The sequence below is a fragment of the Hippocampus comes genome, unplaced genomic scaffold (assembly GCF_001891065.2).
Source record: "Hippocampus comes isolate QL1 unplaced genomic scaffold, H_comes_QL1_v1.1 scaffold80, whole genome shotgun sequence".
Taxonomy (NCBI): Eukaryota; Metazoa; Chordata; class Actinopteri; order Syngnathiformes; family Syngnathidae; genus Hippocampus; species Hippocampus comes.
Genome location: NW_017806164.1, coordinates 1,404,044 through 1,426,321, shown reverse-complemented (window position 1 = coordinate 1,426,321; position 22,278 = coordinate 1,404,044). Strand labels below are relative to the sequence as shown.

At 41.6% G+C, this 22,278-nt stretch overlaps 1 protein-coding gene across 2 annotated transcripts in view; it reads left to right on the top strand.

Annotated features, from left to right (window-relative positions):
• The window catches only part of LOC109531522 (CUB and sushi domain-containing protein 1), a 345,015-nt gene that overhangs the window by 300,548 nt on the left and 22,189 nt on the right, over nucleotides 1-22,278 (top strand). For both annotated transcript variants that reach the window (XM_019895847.1, XM_019895846.1), the window contains exons 48-61: nucleotides 221-334; nucleotides 1,967-2,083; nucleotides 2,454-2,525; nucleotides 3,030-3,176; nucleotides 3,861-4,049; nucleotides 4,742-4,927; nucleotides 5,855-6,052; nucleotides 6,704-6,877; nucleotides 8,243-8,416; nucleotides 8,722-8,895; nucleotides 11,751-11,939; nucleotides 14,185-14,361; nucleotides 16,898-17,083; nucleotides 21,846-22,022. In XM_019895847.1, the coding sequence (XP_019751406.1) occupies nucleotides 221-334; nucleotides 1,967-2,083; nucleotides 2,454-2,525; nucleotides 3,030-3,176; nucleotides 3,861-4,049; nucleotides 4,742-4,927; nucleotides 5,855-6,052; nucleotides 6,704-6,877; nucleotides 8,243-8,416; nucleotides 8,722-8,895; nucleotides 11,751-11,939; nucleotides 14,185-14,361; nucleotides 16,898-17,083; nucleotides 21,846-22,022 (2,274 nt within the window). The remainder of the gene's footprint in view (nucleotides 1-220; nucleotides 335-1,966; nucleotides 2,084-2,453; nucleotides 2,526-3,029; nucleotides 3,177-3,860; nucleotides 4,050-4,741; nucleotides 4,928-5,854; nucleotides 6,053-6,703; nucleotides 6,878-8,242; nucleotides 8,417-8,721; nucleotides 8,896-11,750; nucleotides 11,940-14,184; nucleotides 14,362-16,897; nucleotides 17,084-21,845; nucleotides 22,023-22,278) is intronic.

Here is a 22,278-nt window from a genome sequence, read left to right as displayed (position 1 = left end):
GTCAAAACTATGTGCAAAATGTCGTCTTTTCCAGTAAAACTGTTTACTCTCTGAGAAAAGTCAGTAGATTTTTATTGTACCAAAAAAAAAAAAATTGTCACTTACCTGATGAGCAAAGCAACTATCATTTGAAATGTGTACTTTTTAACACTGTATGGAGGGAAACATCAAGGTGTACACATTAATTGCAAGTGATTCATTTCTATATATTTTCCCCCAGGTGATATTGTGGCTTATCGTTGTCTCCCTGGATACACACTCATTGGGAAGGCGGAGCTCATGTGTACGCTCAACTCCCATTTACTGTTTGAGGCCCCACCGCCAACCTGCCAAGGTAAATCAGCATTCCGCGTGCACCCGTATAATATCAGAGAATGCATGTATGAAAATGTAATATTTCGAGCATAAATGTATGTTTTGTGAGGTGGAGGACTTGAATGGATCTTTTCAAGTTAGACTTTTGAATACATTTGAAAAGAGTAAACATCCCCCCAAAATCATTATCACCGGTAGTATGAGGTCCTCTTTGTGAATGTTTGTTTGTGTCTGTTCGTGGGAGGAAGAACTCCAAACACCCAAATGGAGTCTTTGTTGGAACTACCCAATTAATAGACGACAAAGAGACATTGTCGACTGTTATTCTTGGGTAGTATTATTCTTGCAATAATTTTCCTCGCAATTTACCTTTCATCAATCCCCTTTGTACGCGAAATACTCTGTTTTCCAACATCTAAATAAATAAAGTCAAATAAAACATGAACTCTCTTAGTATATTCCAAGCATGTCTATTAAAATGGTAAAAAGCAATATACACACACACACACACACACACACACACACACACACACACACACACACACACACATATATATATATACACACACACACACACACACACACACACACACACACACACAGACACACACACACACATTTTTTTTTTGGGGGGGGGGGATTATTTACATTTGCCGTGTGCAGTTGGGAGTCAAGCCAACAATTGTCTCCAATGTTTTGTCATTGTAGCGGTCAGGGGTATTGGCAAAAAAAAAAAAAAACGAGACAACAAAATGTAAACTTTTTATTCAGCATACCATCAGTCATATCATTGTTTGTGGAAATTACGTGTCTTAATCAATCAATTACGTGTCTTAATCAATATTCAACTTTTTCTCAGAAAAAGTTGAATTTGCCTTTTCACTCAAAATGCAACATACAACAATGCAACAAACATATTCCCAAAATATGTACATCTGCGAGGAGGAAAACATATCCCACTTTGTTTGTTTATTGTCCACACCACAACTGCAACCTTCTTATCTTACCATCACATTTGCTAAATTAAAAGCTATATTTTAATCATTTTAATCGACAATGAAGCCACATTTAGAATATCAGTGTGTCGAGATGAACACTTTTCATGCAAGACCATCAGCACATCCTCTCTGGAAATGAATTTGGTGTCGTTTGTGGAATTTGTGAGACGAATCAGCTCTGGCATGCGTCACTGGTTCCTCTTGCGGCAGAAAAGCTGCCGAGAGGCTCGGGCCTCTCCTTTGCTCTGCCCATTGTGTTTAAAAGCTAAAACACTGTGCTCTTACAACAACCGCATGCAACTTAAGTGCTCCTTTGGCGCATTTCGAGTTCACCTCCTCTTTATGTGCAAGTGTTTATAGCTCTCGCACATCAAGATGGAGCGGCACATCCTGTGCACTTCTTGCTTGTATTCAAGGCTGATGAATGGAATGAAAAGAATGCATCCACACAGTCTGTTCGATCGTCACACGTCAGTGTTAAGAGTTGGTAATGTGAATGATTCACATACTTTAATTTTTTTTTCTTCAAAAGGGTAAGTCTACAGAGTGGACATGTAAACAGGAAGACAACCTTGAATGAAATCGAAAAAGGCTCCTGAAATGTTTCTTCTTTAGATGGCTAATAACATGTCAGTGGATATTTTCCCTTCCAGCCCAGTGTCCAGCCAATGAGGAGAGATCTTCATCATCAGGTGTCATTTTGAGTCCCATGTTCCCCGGCAACTACCCCAACAGCCAGACCTGCTCCTGGCTGCTTCGCATGCTTCCAGGTGCTCTTGGCGTAGTGGGCATCACCTGCTATGTCACACACACACATACACTTGTATTCAATGACCTCCAGTACATTCTGCCTTTGACATCGATAAGTGTTTCGTATTAATTTAACAGTATGTTCATTATTCTGGTTGGAGTTAGCATTGATGTAGACGTGCACTTCATCACTGGGAAATGTTTCTGCCCCCTCATCGCGTTGCAAAATAAGGGAACCAAAATGTGCAGTGCAGTTCGGCATCTGTAATGATAAGCACGATGAATGAATACTCGTCCTTTTGCTATAGTGGATCTCATGAGAAAACTCAGGTGTAGCTAATGTTGTCTGGTGAAATTCGCCTAGCGTTAAATGACCGTCTTGTCCCTCAGGTTTCATCATCAATATCTACGTTGAGATGTTCCACAGCGAGAAGCAATTTGACGAGCTGGAAATTTTTGATGGTATGCAGAGCACATATACGCGTGTGTCAGTGTGTGTGCATGTGTGTGTGTGTGTGTGTGTGTGTGTTTGTGTATTTTAAAGAGATTTGAGAAAGTTACATGTTTACCTTTTTAATTTCATTTCAGTCCACAAAACCTGTGATCTGCAAAGTACAAAACAACAATATACTGTACATCTCTTCAAACATTTTCAGCATTTTCAGCTGCCTACTGTGTTAAAACCTGTTACTCTGATGATAGTTTTGGCATCTGTCATTACGTCATAGAATTTGATTTAAACATAAAGGCTTGCATCATCTGTTTGAATTACACGATCCCACATAGGTGTTATTGTCATTATTATTATTATTGTCATTATTATTACTATAGGATTATGCGAGTAATGGAACAGCTCCCCGGGTGAAAAGAAATGATTATGCAGTTATCCAGGCAATCTGAAATGCAGGTTTGACTATGTACACAGTGCTCGTTTCACAGTATGTTTTATTCATGCGCTCCTTGCAGGATCCTCAGGACAGAGCCCTTTGCTTGTGGCTCTCAGTGGAAATCATTCATCTCAACTCAACTTCACCTCCAAAACCAATCAGCTTTACCTACGCTGGTCCACTGACCATGCAACCAACAAGAAAGGATTCAAGATAAGATACTCAGGTACATGTACTCCATGCGTTCAGTATATTATACGCGCTGTAAATTGTGCGTGTGTGTGTGTCTGTGTGTGTGCGCTTGTGTGTGTGTGAGAGATGGGTACAAAACAAAACAAAATCTTCGAATTGATAAATGTGACCACAGGCGTTAGTGCAAGTACACAGTTATTGATGTTTAGATTTGAAGTACATGGTGGTCGACAATGTATCCCAGTTGTTCCCTCAGGGGATATCAGGTCATTAAAAAAAAAAAATCAGGTTCCAATGATACAGGTAGCTAAAAAAAGATGATGACAGAGATTACATGAATCTATACATGATCCCCTCGGCACAAGGGTAGCAGATTCCATTTCTCAATTAAGTGCCATCTCCAGTCGTATTATTGGGGTAAGAAAACTCTTTGAAGCCCGTGGCCTCTAGAACTTGAACTCAGAGAGAACAGATGCATTTTCAAATAGATGATGTTAGCTGAAAGACAAAAGGCCATACGAGACATTTAAGAGAGGCTGATATAAGATGCTTCTTTTGATGAAAGATAAATATCCGACATGGAAATAATGATTGCTGAATCACTTTGTTGTTATGTGTGAGTGAATCATTCCACCCACTCTGAAAAAGTTTTCTTTTTGTATCCCAAAAGGTACTGAGGATTTCTTTGTTTTGGCTTTGTCTTTCATTGTCTCTCCAGCTGCGTACTGTAGTATTAATGATCCCCCAGCGAATGGGGGTGTCGTCAACCGAACCAAACTCCGCCCGGGCAGCAGACTCCAGTTCTACTGTAACCATGGTTACCGTCTGGTCGGCTCTATGAATTCCACCTGTAGGCTCCGTCCCAATGGGCTATTCCAATGGGATACACCTCCACCATTCTGTCAAGGTAATACAATAAACATCTAAGTACAGCAGTGCTACGAGTGACCTGCCTTGCAAGTTTTTTCAAGATGCGTCCCGTTTTCCAGATGATTTTTCATTTTTTTTTCTTTTTTCCTGACTCACAAGCAAAAAAGCGCTCCACGGCAGTGAACTCGCCTCACCTTACTTCACAACAAGTAGCAGTCTGGTGGATTGTGAACAATGTGTCAAAAAAAGAGGTTTTAAGCTGTTTAGTGCCACTCCCAGTTAAAGTATACTGTCAAGCTAAATGTAAAATCGAGAAAATTACAGTACATGGTGTGGATTTTAAACGGCACAATGGTTTGCCTTAATATTCTATTTAGCTTAATGCTGACAAACAATTCAAAACATCATAGACAGGCTGATGAATAGCATCGGTGTCAGCGTTACAAGCCCTTTTAACAATGTTTATTTGAACCCAAACGGTGAAGCAACACATGTAGACCAACAATATGATAATACTCAAAGCCAAATAAGCTTTATCATTTACAAAATATGGCGAGTATTCCTAAAGCTTATTCAACACTGTCAAACTTTTTTTGGTGGGTATTTATTTCCAAATGTGGTCCTCATAACAAACTAATCTCCTATTCAAAGCACCGCTATACAATAGTCCGTAAAGGTTAGGATGACTTGCTTGAATATTTCCATAACACTTTTCTTTGTGATTGGCAGCTATCTCCTGTGGGATCCCTCAGTCACCAGGCAATGGCAGCTTCTACGCCTACCATTACAACGTGGGCAGTCAGGTGACCTACAACTGTAAACATGGTTATCACCTTGATCCCAGTCTACCAGCCACGGCAATGTGTTTGGAGGATGGCAGCTGGAGTAATTCCGCCTCACCCCCAAGGTGTCTCTGTAAGTATTATTGTTGCGATTGGAGGGCAAGAGAGAATGTTATGTGGCTGATTTATTTCAAGGCTCCTTCATAAGCGGGCTATAACTCCAGACATGTTCTGTTCATTCTTTAAACTAATAAAGTTTCCTAGTGAGTAAAACTTAAAGAGGGGTAAGTGTGAGAAGTAAAAAGGAGAGGAAGACGAACCTTTAGGTCTGAAGACTGGATTCAATTTATACTACAGATACTACTCCTACGGTAGTCTAACATGCTCTACAGTGGCACCTGCAAGCCCAAATCGAATGTATTTAAGGAGAAAAGTTGAAAAGAAACAAAAACATTTCATAGGGTTGATTGGAAATGTAATTGGTCTTTTCTTGAGGTCAACTGTCACCATCATTATAATGTGATGAATCGAAGGCAATGTTTTACCATTCAACATGGATATTTTTTAAACACTTGGGCCTCACACAAGTCTCAAAGTCAAAGTTAACCATTACACTTTCTACCTTTGATGACAAGTACCACTAGTAGCGATCAGCAGCAGCTATAGCAGTTGACACCACTGCCTGGATTTCACTGACTCTTCAGCTTCTTTATTATACTCAGTTATTCACTTGGCTACCAACAGTCGTCTCCTGGCATGGGAAAGAAATGTTTGGTTATTCTGTACAACACATTTGTCGAGTCTGGGATCTTCTTCTTGCTTTTATTAGCAGTTAGAATTAGCTTTAGCACTACCCACATAAAAGTTCTTGCTCAAAGGCTTCTTGGTAGAGTTCAGGAAGCGGCTCATGTAACCGTTTCCTATTTTTGATATTTTTGGTCTTGAGCCACCTTCCTGTCTTTAAAGCAAAATCCAAGAGGCAAGTTCTCGCAGGCTAGGCTGCAGCCTTAACTGCACTCTTCATTAATTCAGCTCTCTTGACCTTCCATGTATTTTCCAGCCAGTCACTGTTCGAGCATTGAGGGTGTATTGTCAGATCACATGACCTATCATCTGCTGTCTGGTACACTGGGAGAGTTTGGATCCTTGGCCATGTTGGAATGTTCAGAGGGGTACTCCTTCGGCGCCGGACATCGGACTCTTGGTTGCCTTGCCAATGGGACATGGGAAGGGTCGGATGAACCAGCTACATGCAAGAGTAAGTCACATAAGTACAGTAATATGGTTCAATTGACAACATTTTTTTCATTGCCTTTAAATTGCCAGTTTCAAAGCACCGGTACTGACAACAACGATAATTATCGAGCAATTCAAAATTTTCAAAAGTTAGACTCCGAGCTAGATACGGCGTTAGCATCATTGATACTTGTCAAAATAGCTTGATCTTCGGAAGTCATGGCTGCCAAGCAGCTGAGCATTTAGCTGTACATTTGATCAATTTGTCACTATTACCGGTACTTTCTATTTCTTGCTTTTTCTTTCATTGATTGGTATATTCTATTTATTTCAACTTGCAAACCAATGTTAGGAGGAGGACTCCGATTGGCTAGAGTCGCGCACAGTTCCGCCATGTCTGAGTGAATAAATATGCTCACAGCTTGCAAGTCTGTCTCTCTGCGCCACGGTACCAAAGGGGCCAATGCCGGTCCGCGGACTGGTGGTTGGGGACCCCTGGTCTACAGGATGTCATTCCAGAAAGTGATTTAGAATTATAGTTATGTTTCATTGCTCTCTACATTCCAAATGTTTAGTACACAATTTTTAAATGATTAAAGTGCCATGTTCTTTATTCTTCAAGATTTATTTATTTTTATTATTATCAATATGACTTCCTCATTTTTGCTTTCAGTCTTGTCCTGTGGGGATCTTCCTTCTCCACCATTCGGCACCAAACTTGGAACACTGACTACATTTGGCGCAACTGCAATCTTCATGTGTAACCATGGTTATACTTTGGTGGGGTCCCATGTCAGAGAGTGTGGAGCCAACGGGTTGTGGAGTGGTTCTGAAACCAGGTGCCTTGGTAAGTCAAAATAAATCTTGTTTGTATTACTTCGCCTGCGCCCCGGTGGTCCAGTGGTAAGCGTGTTGACCTCACAGTGCAGAGGTCATGGGTTTGATCCCAGCTCTGGCCTTCCTGTGTGGAATTTGCATGTTCTCCCCGTGCCTCCGTGGGTTTTCTCCGGGTACTGCGGTTTCCTCACACATTCCAAAAACATGCATGGCAGGCTGATTGAACACTCTAAATTGTCCCTAGGTGTGAGGGTGAGCACGGATGGTTGTTCGTCTCTGTGTGCCCTTCGATTGGCTGGCAACCGGTTCAGTATGTCCCCCGCCTACTGCCCGAAGACGGCTGGGCAGTCTTTCATAATAAAACTTTATTATTAGTTTGTTGAGGGCTGGGCTATACCCAGCTATCCATCCATACGTCCTTTCCTACTTGTACTAATGAAGGTCGCAAGTGAGCTAGCACCAATCCCAGATGACATTTTGGCGAGAGTCACCAGTCAATGGAAAAGCACAAATAGGCGAACAGCCATTCACATCTCTGGACAATTTCATCTTTGTTAAACCTAAAATGCAAGTTTTGGGAATGTGGGGTAGAAATCGAATAGCAGGAGAAAACACAGGCAAGCATGGGGAGAACAGAGATTCAAACCCGTAACCTCAGGACTGTGAGGCAGACAAGCAAACCATGCCACCCCACCTATTTAGCGCTCAATATTAATTCTTCATTTTGCCAGCACATTTTGGAAAGTGTTTTTCTACTCCCAGTTTACAAAGCAAGAATCGAAAAGGCGTGCTTTTGTGAGTCTGATATGGAAAAAAAAAAAACATTTGAGATGTATGATAACAGAGATCGTGAGTAGGCCCTCTCTCAGGGCGAACATCAGTGGCCTCTGTTCTTCCAGATGAATCGACAAAATATTCCACAGACTTGCTCCAACATATTTTAGAAAGTCCTCCCAGTTGCCGCTGTGCCTGCAACAGTGGGGAAAACCGAGTTTTCATAGTATTTAGGTATAATGGCAAAGTGATCCAAAACTTTTGACCACACAGCAGTTGCTGTGCATGTCTCGATGAGATAATTGAAAATTAAATGAACCAAAAACAAAATCATCTGTTCATATGCCCCACTTAACTCAAATGATCGTCTAACTGATGCACTTTTCTCATATAATGCCCTATTCACTCTGAAAAGCACTGATTCAAGACTATATAAAGTGATTTTTAACGTGTTTCCGTCTGGATGTGGCACATGCAAATGAAGCATGTGTCACCATCACAGTGCTTTCTCTTCAGAGAATGTTATTCCGCAAGGTCAACAAAATAAATGTGATCTTTTGATGGAGTATTCCAGTGTAATGACTTTTTTTTTTCCTTCTAGCCGGCCACTGTGACTCTCCAAATCCTATCATCAACGGTCACATTAGCGGCGACGGCTCAAGTTACCGCGACACAGTGGTGTACCAGTGCATGCTGGGATATCGCCTGATCGGCACATCAGTCAGAATCTGCCAACAAGACCATCGGTGGTCTGGAACAACACCTGTTTGCGTCCGTAAGTACCCGATAATACAAATGCAGATCAACATCTACTGATGCTTTCATTTTGTAGTGAGAGAAGTAGAACATGTGACCAGGAAGGATAAATATGAACTATGAATTCATTTATTTGTCACATTAGGTAGATCTGTGCTTTGTAGTAATTTTTAAATCAATCGATCAATCAAACAACCTTTTCAACAATGTGATAAAGTTTAATTCCACGATGCAGATCTGCCTAATAAAGTGTACGATGGGTTGAATTTGTGACAGTTGGTCTTGCCAAGACATTTTGTATCATCTCTACTCTCTAACCGTCAGCCATAACCTGTGGTCACCCTGGAAACCCAGCCAACGGGCGGACGAACGGCAGCGAGTTCAACCTCAACGATGTGGTCAACTTCACCTGTAATAAAGGTTACATCCTGACTGGAAATTCACGCGCTCAGTGTCGACTCAACGGGCAGTGGAGCAACCCCCTACCTCTCTGCAAAGGTAACAAGTAACACAAAAAACAGGTTGATCCATGCTGATATCAATACCTCGGTTCGTTAATTATCAAACGCGGGTGTGAAGAATTAAATTAATTAAGCCATATTTATTTTATGTTGATACGCAATTGTGTTTTTAACATGAATATATATCTTTGCAAAGGAAGAATTTTGTGCACTAGTACACTTTTCATTTTCCTGACTTCAGTGTGAGTTCCGTTCCCACTCAGTGAAAGTCTAAACGAGAGAGGGAATGGTTGTCTATCTCTATGTGTGCGCTGCACCTGACTGACTGCAGTATATTTCCACAGACGCATTCCACGTAAAAATACCAACTCCCACTGACCTTGTTGCGTTGTAGCAGTTATGATGTATTAAATTGTGCAAACACCCAGGCGCTCTGCTCGGTCACAGGGGCAGATCGATACAGCAGAGTTGCACACATCTGTCTTCCTTTCTAGGAATTTAGCCTGACTTTTTGCTTCTCAGTAGCAGCTGTCAATTAAGTGTTTTTTTTTTTCCTGTTCCCCGTGGGTGCCCACACATGTGAATACACATAAAACACACTCACACAAACACACATACCCGTATTCATATTCCATGCTCCCCCTTTGGACTTGAATCAGAGTCACTGTCACTTCCCCCCCCCCACCCCGCGTGACATGCAGAAAACAAAACTGCGCATTTTGATTGACGTTAAGTCCAAAGACTGTTTAACAAAATGGACCGGCTACCTTGAAGAGTGCTTCAAAGCTGCTTGTCTTTCCAGTGGACATCAAAGGGCACTCTCCTAATAATTAATGACTCATTCCGTAAATATTTAGTGACAGGGAAAATCTACAAAGGAGAACCGAGGGCACGCTGAAATGAAATATAACATGATCGTACATGGATAAAGTCGGTCAATGTAATGGAAGGTTTTTGGGTCAGTCCATTGGTATCATCACGAGCATAAACATTACTACCGTGTGACTCTTCGAGTCAAGTTTTACTTGACGTTTTACAATTACATTATTGTCAATAGTTAGTGCCCTTTTTTTTTTCCTTCTAGCCGGCCACTGTGACTCTCCAAATCCTATCATCAACGGTCACATTAGCGGCGACGGCTCAAGTTACCGCGACACAGTGGTGTACCAGTGCATGCTGGGATATCGCCTGATCGGCACATCAGTCAGAATCTGCCAACAAGACCATCGGTGGTCTGGAACAACACCTGTTTGCGTCCGTAAGTACCCGATAATACAAATGCAGATCAACATCTACTGATGCTTTCATTTTGTAGTGAGAGAAGTAGAACATGTGACCAGGAAGGATAAATATGAACTATGAATTCATTTATTTGTCACATTAGGTAGATCTGTGCTTTGTAGTAATTTTTAAATCAATCGATCAATCAAACAACCTTTTCAACAATGTGATAAAGTTTAATTCCACGATGCAGATCTGCCTAATAAAGTGTACGATGGGTTGAATTTGTGACAGTTGGTCTTGCCAAGACATTTTGTATCATCTCTACTCTCTAACCGTCAGCCATAACCTGTGGTCACCCTGGAAACCCAGCCAACGGGCGGACGAACGGCAGCGAGTTCAACCTCAACGATGTGGTCAACTTCACCTGTAATAAAGGTTACATCCTGACTGGAAATTCACGCGCTCAGTGTCGACTCAACGGGCAGTGGAGCAACCCCCTACCTCTCTGCAAAGGTAACAAGTAACACAAAAAACAGGTTGATCCATGCTGATATCAATACCTCGGTTCGTTAATTATCAAACGCGGGTGTGAAGAATTAAATTAATTAAGCCATATTTATTTTATGTTGATACGCAATTGTGTTTTTAACATGAATATATATCTTTGCAAAGGAAGAATTTTGTGCACTAGTACACTTTTCATTTTCCTGACTTCAGTGTGAGTTCCGTTCCCACTCAGTGAAAGTCTAAACGAGAGAGGGAATGGTTGTCTATCTCTATGTGTGCGCTGCACCTGACTGACTGCAGTATATTTCCACAGACGCATTCCACGTAAAAATACCAACTCCCACTGACCTTGTTGCGTTGTAGCAGTTATGATGTATTAAATTGTGCAAACACCCAGGCGCTCTGCTCGGTCACAGGGGCAGATCGATACAGCAGAGTTGCACACATCTGTCTTCCTTTCTAGGAATTTAGCCTGACTTTTTGCTTCTCAGTAGCAGCTGTCAATTAAGTGTTTTTTTTTTTCCTGTTCCCCGTGGGTGCCCACACATGTGAATACACATAAAACACACTCACACAAACACACATACCCGTATTCATATTCCATGCTCCCCCTTTGGACTTGAATCAGAGTCACTGTCACTTCCCCCCCCCCCACCCCGCGTGACATGCAGAAAACAAAACTGCGCATTTTGATTGACGTTAAGTCCAAAGACTGTTTAACAAAATGGACCGGCTACCTTGAAGAGTGCTTCAAAGCTGCTTGTCTTTCCAGTGGACATCAAAGGGCACTCTCCTAATAATTAATGACTCATTCCGTAAATATTTAGTGACAGGGAAAATCTACAAAGGAGAACCGAGGGCACGCTGAAATGAAATATAACATGATCGTACATGGATAAAGTCGGTCAATGTAATGGAAGGTTTTTGGGTCAGTCCATTGGTATCATCACGAGCATAAACATTACTACCGTGTGACTCTTCGAGTCAAGTTTTACTTGACGTTTTACAATTACATTATTGTCAATAGTTAGTGCCCTGCCACTTCAACACCATCTTCAGTAACCATAAAGGAATTACACACAGTGAAACAGCTTCTTTTGTGAGGTTTGGTCCATCAAATTCTAGTTTCTCACTTGCTCATTTATGCTCCCTTCTCACCAGTGGTCAACTGTTCTGATCCCGGGCACGTGGAAAATGGTGTACGGCAGTCTGGACTACGTTACCCAGAAATCTTTAGCTACGGCACAACCGTGGCCATTCACTGCAAACAAGGCTTCTACCTGCTCGGGTCCGCGCTTCTAACCTGCCTCCATGATGGACGCTGGGACAGGCCAACCCCTCGATGCTTGGGTAGGGATAAACAGTTCATGTTCATGAAAAGAATTTTATAATGTGTTAAAAACACCCAGATTCAGGGCTACATCATCCATATTGTCTGACATAAATAGCGGTTTGAAGTGACGAAAAGGTGGAGCACATGAGTGGGTTCAAAGGAGAGCCTGAAAAGTAATGAATTGTTCATGTGGGTGTGTGATTTAGTGTGAGGACAGGTTTAAATTTTTGAAAAAGGAAAACATATCTGTCCAATCGCACGGTTGAACACACTTTCAAAGTAGCCTTTGAGACTTGGTTACAGAAGGCTTAAAGTAGTCGTTTAAAGTTGTGGGAGTGTATGGCATTATGACAAAGGTAAAATTGATACACTCCCCCGGGTTAGCACACTGTGACGATTGGTGCTTCCTCCCCCAGAGTAGTTTCTAGGCTATGCTGTCCCAAGTTTTAACACACTATGATGCAGAATGGGCACATGCCAAGCACAAAATCCTCTTTTCAATGTAAATGTCTCTTTCAATCTCTTTCAACACTTTTCATCATCTAAAAATGTGGTGCTTCCTTTATGATTACTCTTCTCATTTTAACTTTTATTTTAAATCCAATACATGAAATGCTGGTCTTTTCTCTCATACCGTCTTTTTGATGCCATGACCAGATGTTTTCAATCTACAACGAATGTAAAGACATTTGCCTCAAAGTTTGAATACTTTTGGAGGGGAGTGTACAGCTTGTGGCTGATAAGGCACAGAGATTAAAGTCAACTGTAACAGAGGGGAACATGTCTTACTCCAAAAGCGCCAACACTTTACAATGAGGACATGGCTGCATGGATGTAGAAATGATGGAATGGGACAAAGAGGGCAAGGTAAACGTGGAGCATGGGGCATTAAATTCCAGGAGCAGGTTCTTATCAAAAAATTGGGGGGAGAGAAGCGGGCGACTGAGGGGCAAGGAAAGGACGGAGTAATCCAACTTTGGCTTGGTGTCGCTGGACCAATTGTTTGGCAGAAATGGAAAATCGAGGGCAATTTCATATCTGTGTCATCGAGAGAGCTGTGCTGTCTGACCTCTGTAAAATGTCAATTTTTCAAAAATTAAACAGGAAAATAGAAGATTTTGTTCTGCGATGTCCATCCCATTGACATTATGGAAGCATTTCCAGGAGATAAATGGGTAAATGAAAGTTTATTGTTGTGAAAGTGAAATTCATTTAGATGAAATTATTGGAGCTCACATTGTGTCAGGCATGTTGATGACTGGGCAATACATCTATTTGGTGATGTTGGTCACACTCACCATCGAAACGGTGTTGTTATCAACCCATGCCCCAAATTTTGGCGCACTGCTAGATGTGCGCATGTCATTTCATAAAATGGTTAATTCTCACTCAATATACAGTATACACATGTTCATCAAAGTAAGACTCTAGAGAAGTAGTCATGCTGACATCTTGCATGACATCCTACATGCTCCTTCTTTTGCAAAAAGAAATCCCTGAAAAACCAACTCGAAAGATATCGACATAGCCACTCTGAATCCTTTGGTACTTGCTAGTTCAAGTACCGACACTTGGTGACTAAAGTGGTGCATCTAACCTGAAAATTCCGGTTGCATTTTAATGACCATCCTTGATTCCACTCTGTAATGATTACGACTCATTCATTCCGGATACTTGCGTGTTTCAATATTTATCTTCTTCCTGCATTGTAATCCCCGCAAACATACACATGCATCGTTAATGACGCCCACCTTCCCTCACAATCTTCCTTTTTTGCTCCTTTTCTTCTGACCTGCTGCTGTAGTACCTTAGCAGAAGTAGACGCAATCTATACTTTGACACGTTCCCATGCACCATATTTTCCGCACTATAAGGCGCTTCGGAGTATAAGGCGCACCTTCAATGACTGGGCTGTTTTAAAACTGTTTTCATCTATAGGGCACACCACATTAGAAGAGAAGCTACAATAGTGGCTACGGTTGCGGTATTCATCCACTAGATGGAGCTATGCTTAAGGGAATACAATACAGCTTTATTTATGGAGAGCTTTCACAATCGCTGCAGCTGTAACTAAAGCACTTTACAGAATATTTAAAAGACTATGTCCAAGAAATCTGAATATTGATCCATATATATAAGGTGCATCGGATTATAAAGCGCACTGTCGGCTTTGGAGAAAATTGAATGCTTTTAGGTGCGCATTATAGTGCGGAAAATACGGTACATTAACACGTCCCCCACCTCTTTCAATCGTCTCTCTAGCTATTTCCTGCGGTGACCCTGGTGTTCCCCCAAATGTGATCATCCCCGGAACCCACAGCTGGACTTACGGCTCTGTGCTGCAGTACTCCTGTTTGCAAGGAGGGATGCTGGTGGGCAATGCTACACGCCACTGTCAAGAGGATGGCACTTGGAGTGGGGCACCGCCCTACTGCACTGGTAAAGTTACTCGGCACTTATACAGCTGAACACTCCCCGTTTATAAGATGCACAGGAGTTAGGATATGTAGTTGCTTGCAAATATTGTTCTACATACAAGCTGCAATAAACAGTCAAGACATGTTTTAGTGTGCAAAGCAGGTTGTTTGTAAATGTACAAGCTTAGTGGGTCACAGCATCTCCCAGCAGCCTTTCAATTCAAATCAATGCCAGAAGGGAAATGTGATGCATTTTGGATTTGATGTAAGCGGCTCAGCAAACTTTATTTCTCAAATGGATAAATAAATAAGTGAGTTGAGAAAGTCCAGAGTGACTTTGCCAGCACATAGTAATCACAAATCAAATTATAATCAAAACAATGAAATGATCCGAATAGGATAATAAAGCAGAATGAATTCAATTGGTGTGTGTGTGTGTTGAAACTGTACACCAAGAGAACTCAACCAAAAAGCCAAATAAAGCGGAATAACTCACGTATTGGCGGGGGGATCAGAAGGCTCAGAATAATACTGACAAAATTATGAATTTGGTGTATGCCTAAGCTCTTATTTATTATGTGTTGCATATTTTAAGAATCAGTTTCCAGCATAACAACCAGAAGAAACCAGACACTTTTTTGAAAGCACTTGCGACTTTTTCTTTATCTTTTATCTATCCAATCCGTGACAGATGTGACTAGCAACAGCCGGCCCATGTTCAAGGTCGCCTCTCATTGAGGACTCCAAAGAACATTTCCTCAGACAGACTTGTTGATGTCATTCTAAAGGTCATCAAATAACTTTCTACTTTTTCCAGATACTGCATGTATATTCAAGGAATGTCAAACTCTGTCTGGGTCTTGCATCTTGATGATTTACAACGGACATCAAAACCAATTACTAAGAAAGAGTTGGGGGGTGGGGGGGATATGTATTTAATGATCTTCTGTCAAACACCAGTAACTTTGAGACTACTTTTACATAAGTGAAAATAAAAAGGGTACTTCATCCCGGTTTAGTCTACCTTTTTGAGGATGAAGGTTGAACAAGACGAAGAGTCGTGGTTTGCTACTCATGTTGTCGAGTGCAGCTATTATGCACACCTCATAACACTACAGCTGATCATTTCCGGAGCCAGCGTCAACCGTCTCAACAGCCGGAACCCAATAAGCTCGCTCGGCTGGCTTCGGACCAGAAGGCTCAGCGGGGCAGAATCCATCCTGCAGCTGGAGAACCTCATTCAGATGCGCGGCGCCTCAATCGGAGCTCTTAAAGTCACCAATCCCTACCGGTGGAATTTAAGCTCCTGAAGTTGTGACACGCTCAGCGCTTTCACTGCTAGAACAATTTAGCGGAGCCTTAATGCAAAGTTATGCTAGTTTGCAAGGGTGTCACTCTGTCTGTGAATGCCTCAGTATATACACTATATATCTCGGCAACGTGTAAGATGACATCATATTTCATAAATGCATTTTTCCCCCCCAAACCATTTTATATGTAAGCACTAAAACTAGTCAGCATGGCATTCAGGATGCCAGGAAGTCTTGACCGGCAATAGCTATATGGCTTCATAAATATACACCCCTTCCATGATTGAATTGTGCTATTAAAGTCAAGGTCTTATTGTTAACAATCGTGAAATAAGGAAAAGTAATCTGCGCCTTTATTGGGCTCCCCAGCCTTTTTGAAACTGAGAGCTACGTGAAGGTATACCAGCTTGATACACACTGCTGAAATAACTATGCTCAATTTGCCTTCATGTTAATACTAATAATAAATGATCTTCATTTATGTAAAGACACGGATCAAGTTCATGTTTTATCACAATAATTCAGAAAGGAAGGAAGAAAGGAAGCATACATATCAATTTGCTACATTTTATTTCTATAAATTTCTGCCAGTGTTTATATTTTCAAATCATCTCTTCTGTAGCATTGTGGAAAATCACGTCCCATCACCGGTGAGCTATATTCATGAGGGGATTTAACGGTCACAGTAGTAATAATCAGATAAATATTGTACATTTATATCGATACTGTATGTACAATCACGAAAGTACAAACATTAAAAAAAAAAAAAAACAATGGCATTGAGAAAGAATTAAAAGAAATTCAAATCTACTCTAAAAAAAGATTAGCTTGTTTCATTTTGGTACATGGTAAGTACAGCATACAATGAATGGAAAACGGGATGTCTGATTTGGGCACAACTACAAAAGGTTGTTTTTATTTTTTGAGTCACCGTGGAGTAAACATAATTCAGTACTAGTTTTAAAAAACAGCATTGAATTAAGTGTGAAAGACATCTCGAGGAGTGTTTAATTATTTGATTAACCACGATATTTGGCGTATGTGACATCACATTTGTCACATCATGCCAGTGCCTGTCCATTCACAACTTCACATACATACAATACATCATTTAAAAAAAATGTTTTTGAGGCTTTCTATATGTTGCCTGTGCATTTCTTTCTCCATTCTCCCTCATATGAGCGTGTGCAACTTCCCAGGTTGTTAGTGGAAGGGACATTAACGCCAGCTATCTCTTTCTCACTAAAGGTCTGAGTCCAGGGATGTGCGGTGACACGGGGGTTCCTCCCCACGGTGCCCGTTTAGGAGGGGAAGAGTTTAAAACCAAGAGCTTGCTGCGTTTCAGCTGCGAGGCGGGATACAATCTGATCGGCTCCGCTGAGAGGACGTGCCTCCACAACGGCACCTGGAGTGGAACGCAGCCCGTGTGTCAAGGTGAGCGAGCCCAGCAGCGAGCGTTCACACAGGGGTGAAGCGGTGATGTGAAATCCTCTCACTCCTCAGGGGCGTGGTTGTTTTCGACGAAAGTCACAGTCTTTATTTGCACACAACTCTTCTGCAACCATTTTCTTTGGCAGCTTCTCGTTTTCTTACCATATCCAGTCATGCGTTTAATAAGAGTCTCCAAAGATAGATCCATCAATCCTTTTCCATGCCACTCGTCCTGATGAGGTTTGCAGGTGAGTTAGAGCCATTGCTTGCCGACCTTAGGCAAAAAAATATAATAATAATAATAATAATAATAATAAAAATAAATTGAGTATGGGCAGCCCAGTGGTCCAGTGGGTAGCGCGTCGACCTCAGGTACTGGGTTCAATTCCAGCTCCGGCCTCCCTCTGTGGAGTTTGCATGTTCTCCCCGGGCCTGCATGGGTTTTCTCCGGGTACTCCGGTTTCCTCCCACATTCCAAAAACATGCATGGCAGGCTGATTGAACACTCAAAATTGTCCCTAGGTGTGACTGTGAGCGCGGATGGTTGTTCGTCTCTGTGTGCCCCGCGATTGGCTGGCAACCGGTTCAGGGTGTCCCCCGCCTACTGCCCAAAGACAGCTGGGATAGGCTCCAGCACCCCCCGCAATTTTGGGAGGATAAGCGGATCGGAAAATGAATGAATGAATAAATGGAGTACACGCTGAAGGGTCAGGAGTTAGTCATCGACTTGAGATACAAAATGCACAAACCCAACTTTGTTACTGTGAAAATATGAGCAACCACATCAGATTAAAGTTCACCAAACTAATTCGCCTTGGTTTGTGGGATACTACCGGTGTATTAATTTGCAGCATTTATCTTTTTATTTTCTTTTGTTTTGTCTGAGGTTAAGGGTGCCTCTCCTATGCAAACAAATCTTTGGGCAAATTAACCTTGTCAACCTTTCAAAAATATTGGTCAAAACCAAAATATGAGGGAGTGCAAATTTTGTGTTGAACCTCTTTGCCCTCCTGAATTATGGACTCCATTATTCTGAAATGTATGTAAAAAATAAATCAGCTTAGCCTCCCAAGTTGAGCAACTTAATCACTCCTTCAATAATATGAATGCCATCCAGCTTGTTTGGTGTGTTGGTCATAGTCAGCTTCTAATTCCAGTTGCATATTCCATATATTATTGTAAAATGAGCACAAAATTTAGAGAGAGTCATCAGTCTGCGCTCTGAGTCTTGAAATGTGACAAAGGAACAGAGGTTAAAACTGCAACAGTAAATGGCATTTGAAATTTAAGTTGCAGCTACAGTATATGAAGCATTTTGGCGGGTTAACAGGAGGAAAAGTACTGAGCTGTGTATGCACGTGTGTGGCCTGGATAGAGAGGATTTCAGCTCGTAACTGCACTGGATTTTCCAATCTGTGCTAACAAAGGGATCCCTATACACAGCAACAGCAGTTTCCAAAGATGCCTCGTAAACCCTTCGGAGTTTAGAGGAAATTAGAGTTGGTCCTCATAGCAATGTCGAGAATTCAGAAAAGGGAAGTGGCATTTCTTTCCCCCCTCCTCTTCTCACCTACAGTGTGTCATATGTCTGCATTAGTGATTGGTGAACGATATGGGATGTAAAATTCAAAAGCTAAAGTACTAAGTGAAAAACTACTCAAGTATTAACTGGTGAGTTCTAATTTACATTTTCTTTTAATCAGAGCCTAAACATCGTTATTGTTTGTTTCCTCTGTTGCATCTTCCATGCTTCATCTAAATTAGTACCTTTGAAAATGTTTGATTAAAACTCCAAATTGCATTCGGTGGTAGCGATCAGTAATATCAAATGAATGCGCGTGATGAATCGAATTTTATGGCTCCAAATTTTTTTGATCGTGTGGAATTTGATTAATCTCGACATTCTGTTTCAAATGCATAGTTTGAAATCACCATGCCTCAAATTAATTGAGGCATAATGGATTTTGTTACTCGGCAGCAAGCAGATGATGCCACCCAGCAGGTCGCTGGAGAAGAAATGGAGCAATTATTTTGAACTTGAATTTTGCAAACTCATTCTGGGTGTAGTCTTGATGCACTGTTTTGCAACGTTAGCACATCTGTATTTGTGCAACCTCTCAATGCCCTTGAAATGTTGAGCTCTATTGTTAGTTTAATATGCAAGAAAATGCGCATTACAATGTGGATAATGTTCCAAAACACTTTCTGCCATTGGTTCTAAAGTGATACAGGATATAATACAATACAATACAATACAATACATCCTGATGTATATCGCCCTTTCACAACAGCTGCAGCTGTCGCTAAGCGTATACAAACAAACAAACAAAGAATGCCAAGGGATAATCAATTTGTCATATTTCAAAAAAGACAAGCCTGCTACCTGTCTATCAGTGCATCTTATTCTGCACAATACATCCATACACTTAGTCCAGCTAGTTTCTAAGGTTGTCCAAGTGTCTGTTTGTGTGACACAAATTCTTTGTCTGTCATTAAACTAATGATGGTTAAGAGCTGAATCAGAAAGGCTGGCGTATCTATCACTGAGACATACAAAGATCCATACATGCATTCGTCTTGTCACGTATACAATTGCACTCTTCTCCGTGGGCACACACACAAAGAAAGCAGTACACGCTGAGGTTTCTCATCAATAGGTGTTCACTTGTTAAAGTCGTCAACTCACGTTCTCATTAGTGAATGTTCTGTGGGGGTTTGATCTTCCTTTGCTGTTCTATTCATGTTAGCATGGCTCCATGGATTTTGAAAAATGTTTTCTAATTAAATGCAAAAGGCCTAACTATCCATGGTTCCCTTCTTGTGAAAATGTTTGATGAGGCACTTGTTAGTCGTGCATAAACATAGGGGGAAAGACGCTCATGCTTCAATCACATAGCATGATCTTGGCGAAGATCACAAGCTAATAAGCATGCTAACAAAAAGTGGGCCACGACATGAAATGTAATGGCATTGTCCAGTTTCCAGATCTTTGAAGATACTGTATGTGAATTGTTTTTTTTCCAACTGCTGCATGCCCCCCTAATCATATTCAGTGGAATTCATTCATCAGACGCATGCGTTGTGTCAACATGTCTGCTTTTACAAAGACAGTTAGATCATCCTGAAAATGTAAACCTCAAACAGGCCTAGAATTGATTGAGAAATGAAGTCATTCTTTCAGGTCCAAGGGAAAACAAGTAATGACCCCACAAAAACACCGCAAAATAAAAGCATCGGTCACACTGATGAAGCATCCAAATGTCCATCCATCCAACAACGACCTGGGGTCGCGTCACGGGGGCAGCCTCTTAAGCAGGGAAGCCCAGACTTCCCTCTCGCTATCCATGTCTTCCAACTCTTCCGGAGGGATTCCAGTGTGTTCCCAGGCCAGCCAAGAGTCTTTAAAGCATTTCCTCGGCCATCCCCGGGGCCTCCTGCCTGTGGGACCCGGAACATCTCACCAGTGAGGCATCCAGGAGTTATCCCAAATGCACTAGCCACCTCATTTGGCTCCTCTCAATGTCGTCTCAACTCATGAGTTCCGTGCTTCTCACCCTATCTCTAAAAGAGATCCCGGAAATCCTGCGGAGGAAACTCACTTTGCCTGGTTGTATCTGGGATCTTGTTCTTTCGGTTATGGCCCACAGCTCTTGACCATAGGTGAGGGTAAGGAACATATACAGTATTGAGCGGTAAATCGAGAGCTTTGCCTCTCTGCTCAGCTCCTTCTTCACCAGACAGAGCAATACATAGTCCTCATCACACCATCCGCCTGTCCATCTCCCGCTCCGTCCTGCACTCACTTGTGAGCAAGACCCTGAGCTACCTGAACTCCTCCACTCAGGGCGGGATCTCATCCCTGACCTGGAGTGGGTATTCCGCCCTCTTCTGACTGAGGACAATCATCTCAGATTTAGAGGTGCTGATTTTCATTCCAATTGCTTCACACTTGCCTGTGAACCACTCCCATGAGAGTTGAAGATTGCAGCTTGAAGAAGCCACAAAAAACAGAGATGCAATGCTGAGGCCAACAAACCAGACCACCTTAACGCATCGGCTGCTAAAAGTTTAGTCCATAAAGTTTATGAAGGGAATCGGTGACGAAGGGCAGACTTGGTGGAGTCCAACCCTCACTGGAAACAAATCCGACTTACTTCCGGCAATACGGACTTAACTCTGACATCACTGGAACAGGGAGCGAACTGAGTAGCTGTCTAAAATTCCTCTCGTACATACAATGCAAGAAGTTAATGACATAAAAGTCAGAAAATATACATTTTTCAATTGGTACTTTCTTTGAAAATGTCAATCAAAATTGATCATGGTATGATACAGCTGTTGTAATGAATTACATTGTTATATGATGCAGGTGTACTCATGTTGTAACCATTGAGCGTGACTGGCTCATACATTTTTGCATGGTTTTTTTTTCTGCAAAAACAATAATAGCAGTTTGAAACCACAGTGAATACTGTAATTGTATTTAGCCTACAGCTCGCAGCTAAAATACTACTCTGTCTGCTTTTCAGTGCAGGGAATCTGTCCTGCAACCCTTACTATTCAATTAGCCTCACTATCTCAAGGACATGTTTTTTTTTTTGTTTTTGTTTTTGTTTTTTTTTGTTATTTCCATCTGGCTCCAGCTCTAATCCCATTATTGCAGACAATACCACAATTGACTTTGAGTGCCAGAAAGACAGCGTTGCTCTCATGGACATTATTAATAAGATTAACCATCCTTTTGGAATCTGCCTTCACTTCTCAGCTGTGTCATGTGGCAACCCTGGCACCCCAGCCCAAGGCAGGATCGTCTTCAGTGACGGCATCACCTTCGGCAGTTCAGTGGCTTACGCATGCTGGGAAGGGTTCAAAACTTCGGGCTTGACGACCAGACACTGCACAACAAATGGGACGTGGACAGGACAACCACCAGACTGCACTGGTAGGGGAAAGTCGAGTATAAGAAGGTGCAAAGATGATTACATTACACCAGGGGTTCATTAACGAACCTAACCAAAATTTGATGCCTACCTAGCACCCAATTTACAGAACTATATAGTCTTAACAAAATTCAACATACCAACTAATAATGAAGAATCAACAATACATGATCTTTACTGATGTTATGAATCAAAAAGCCTAATGTTTGGGAAACCCAGGATTAGATTACAAATTGAAGGACAGATCATTGCCGTACA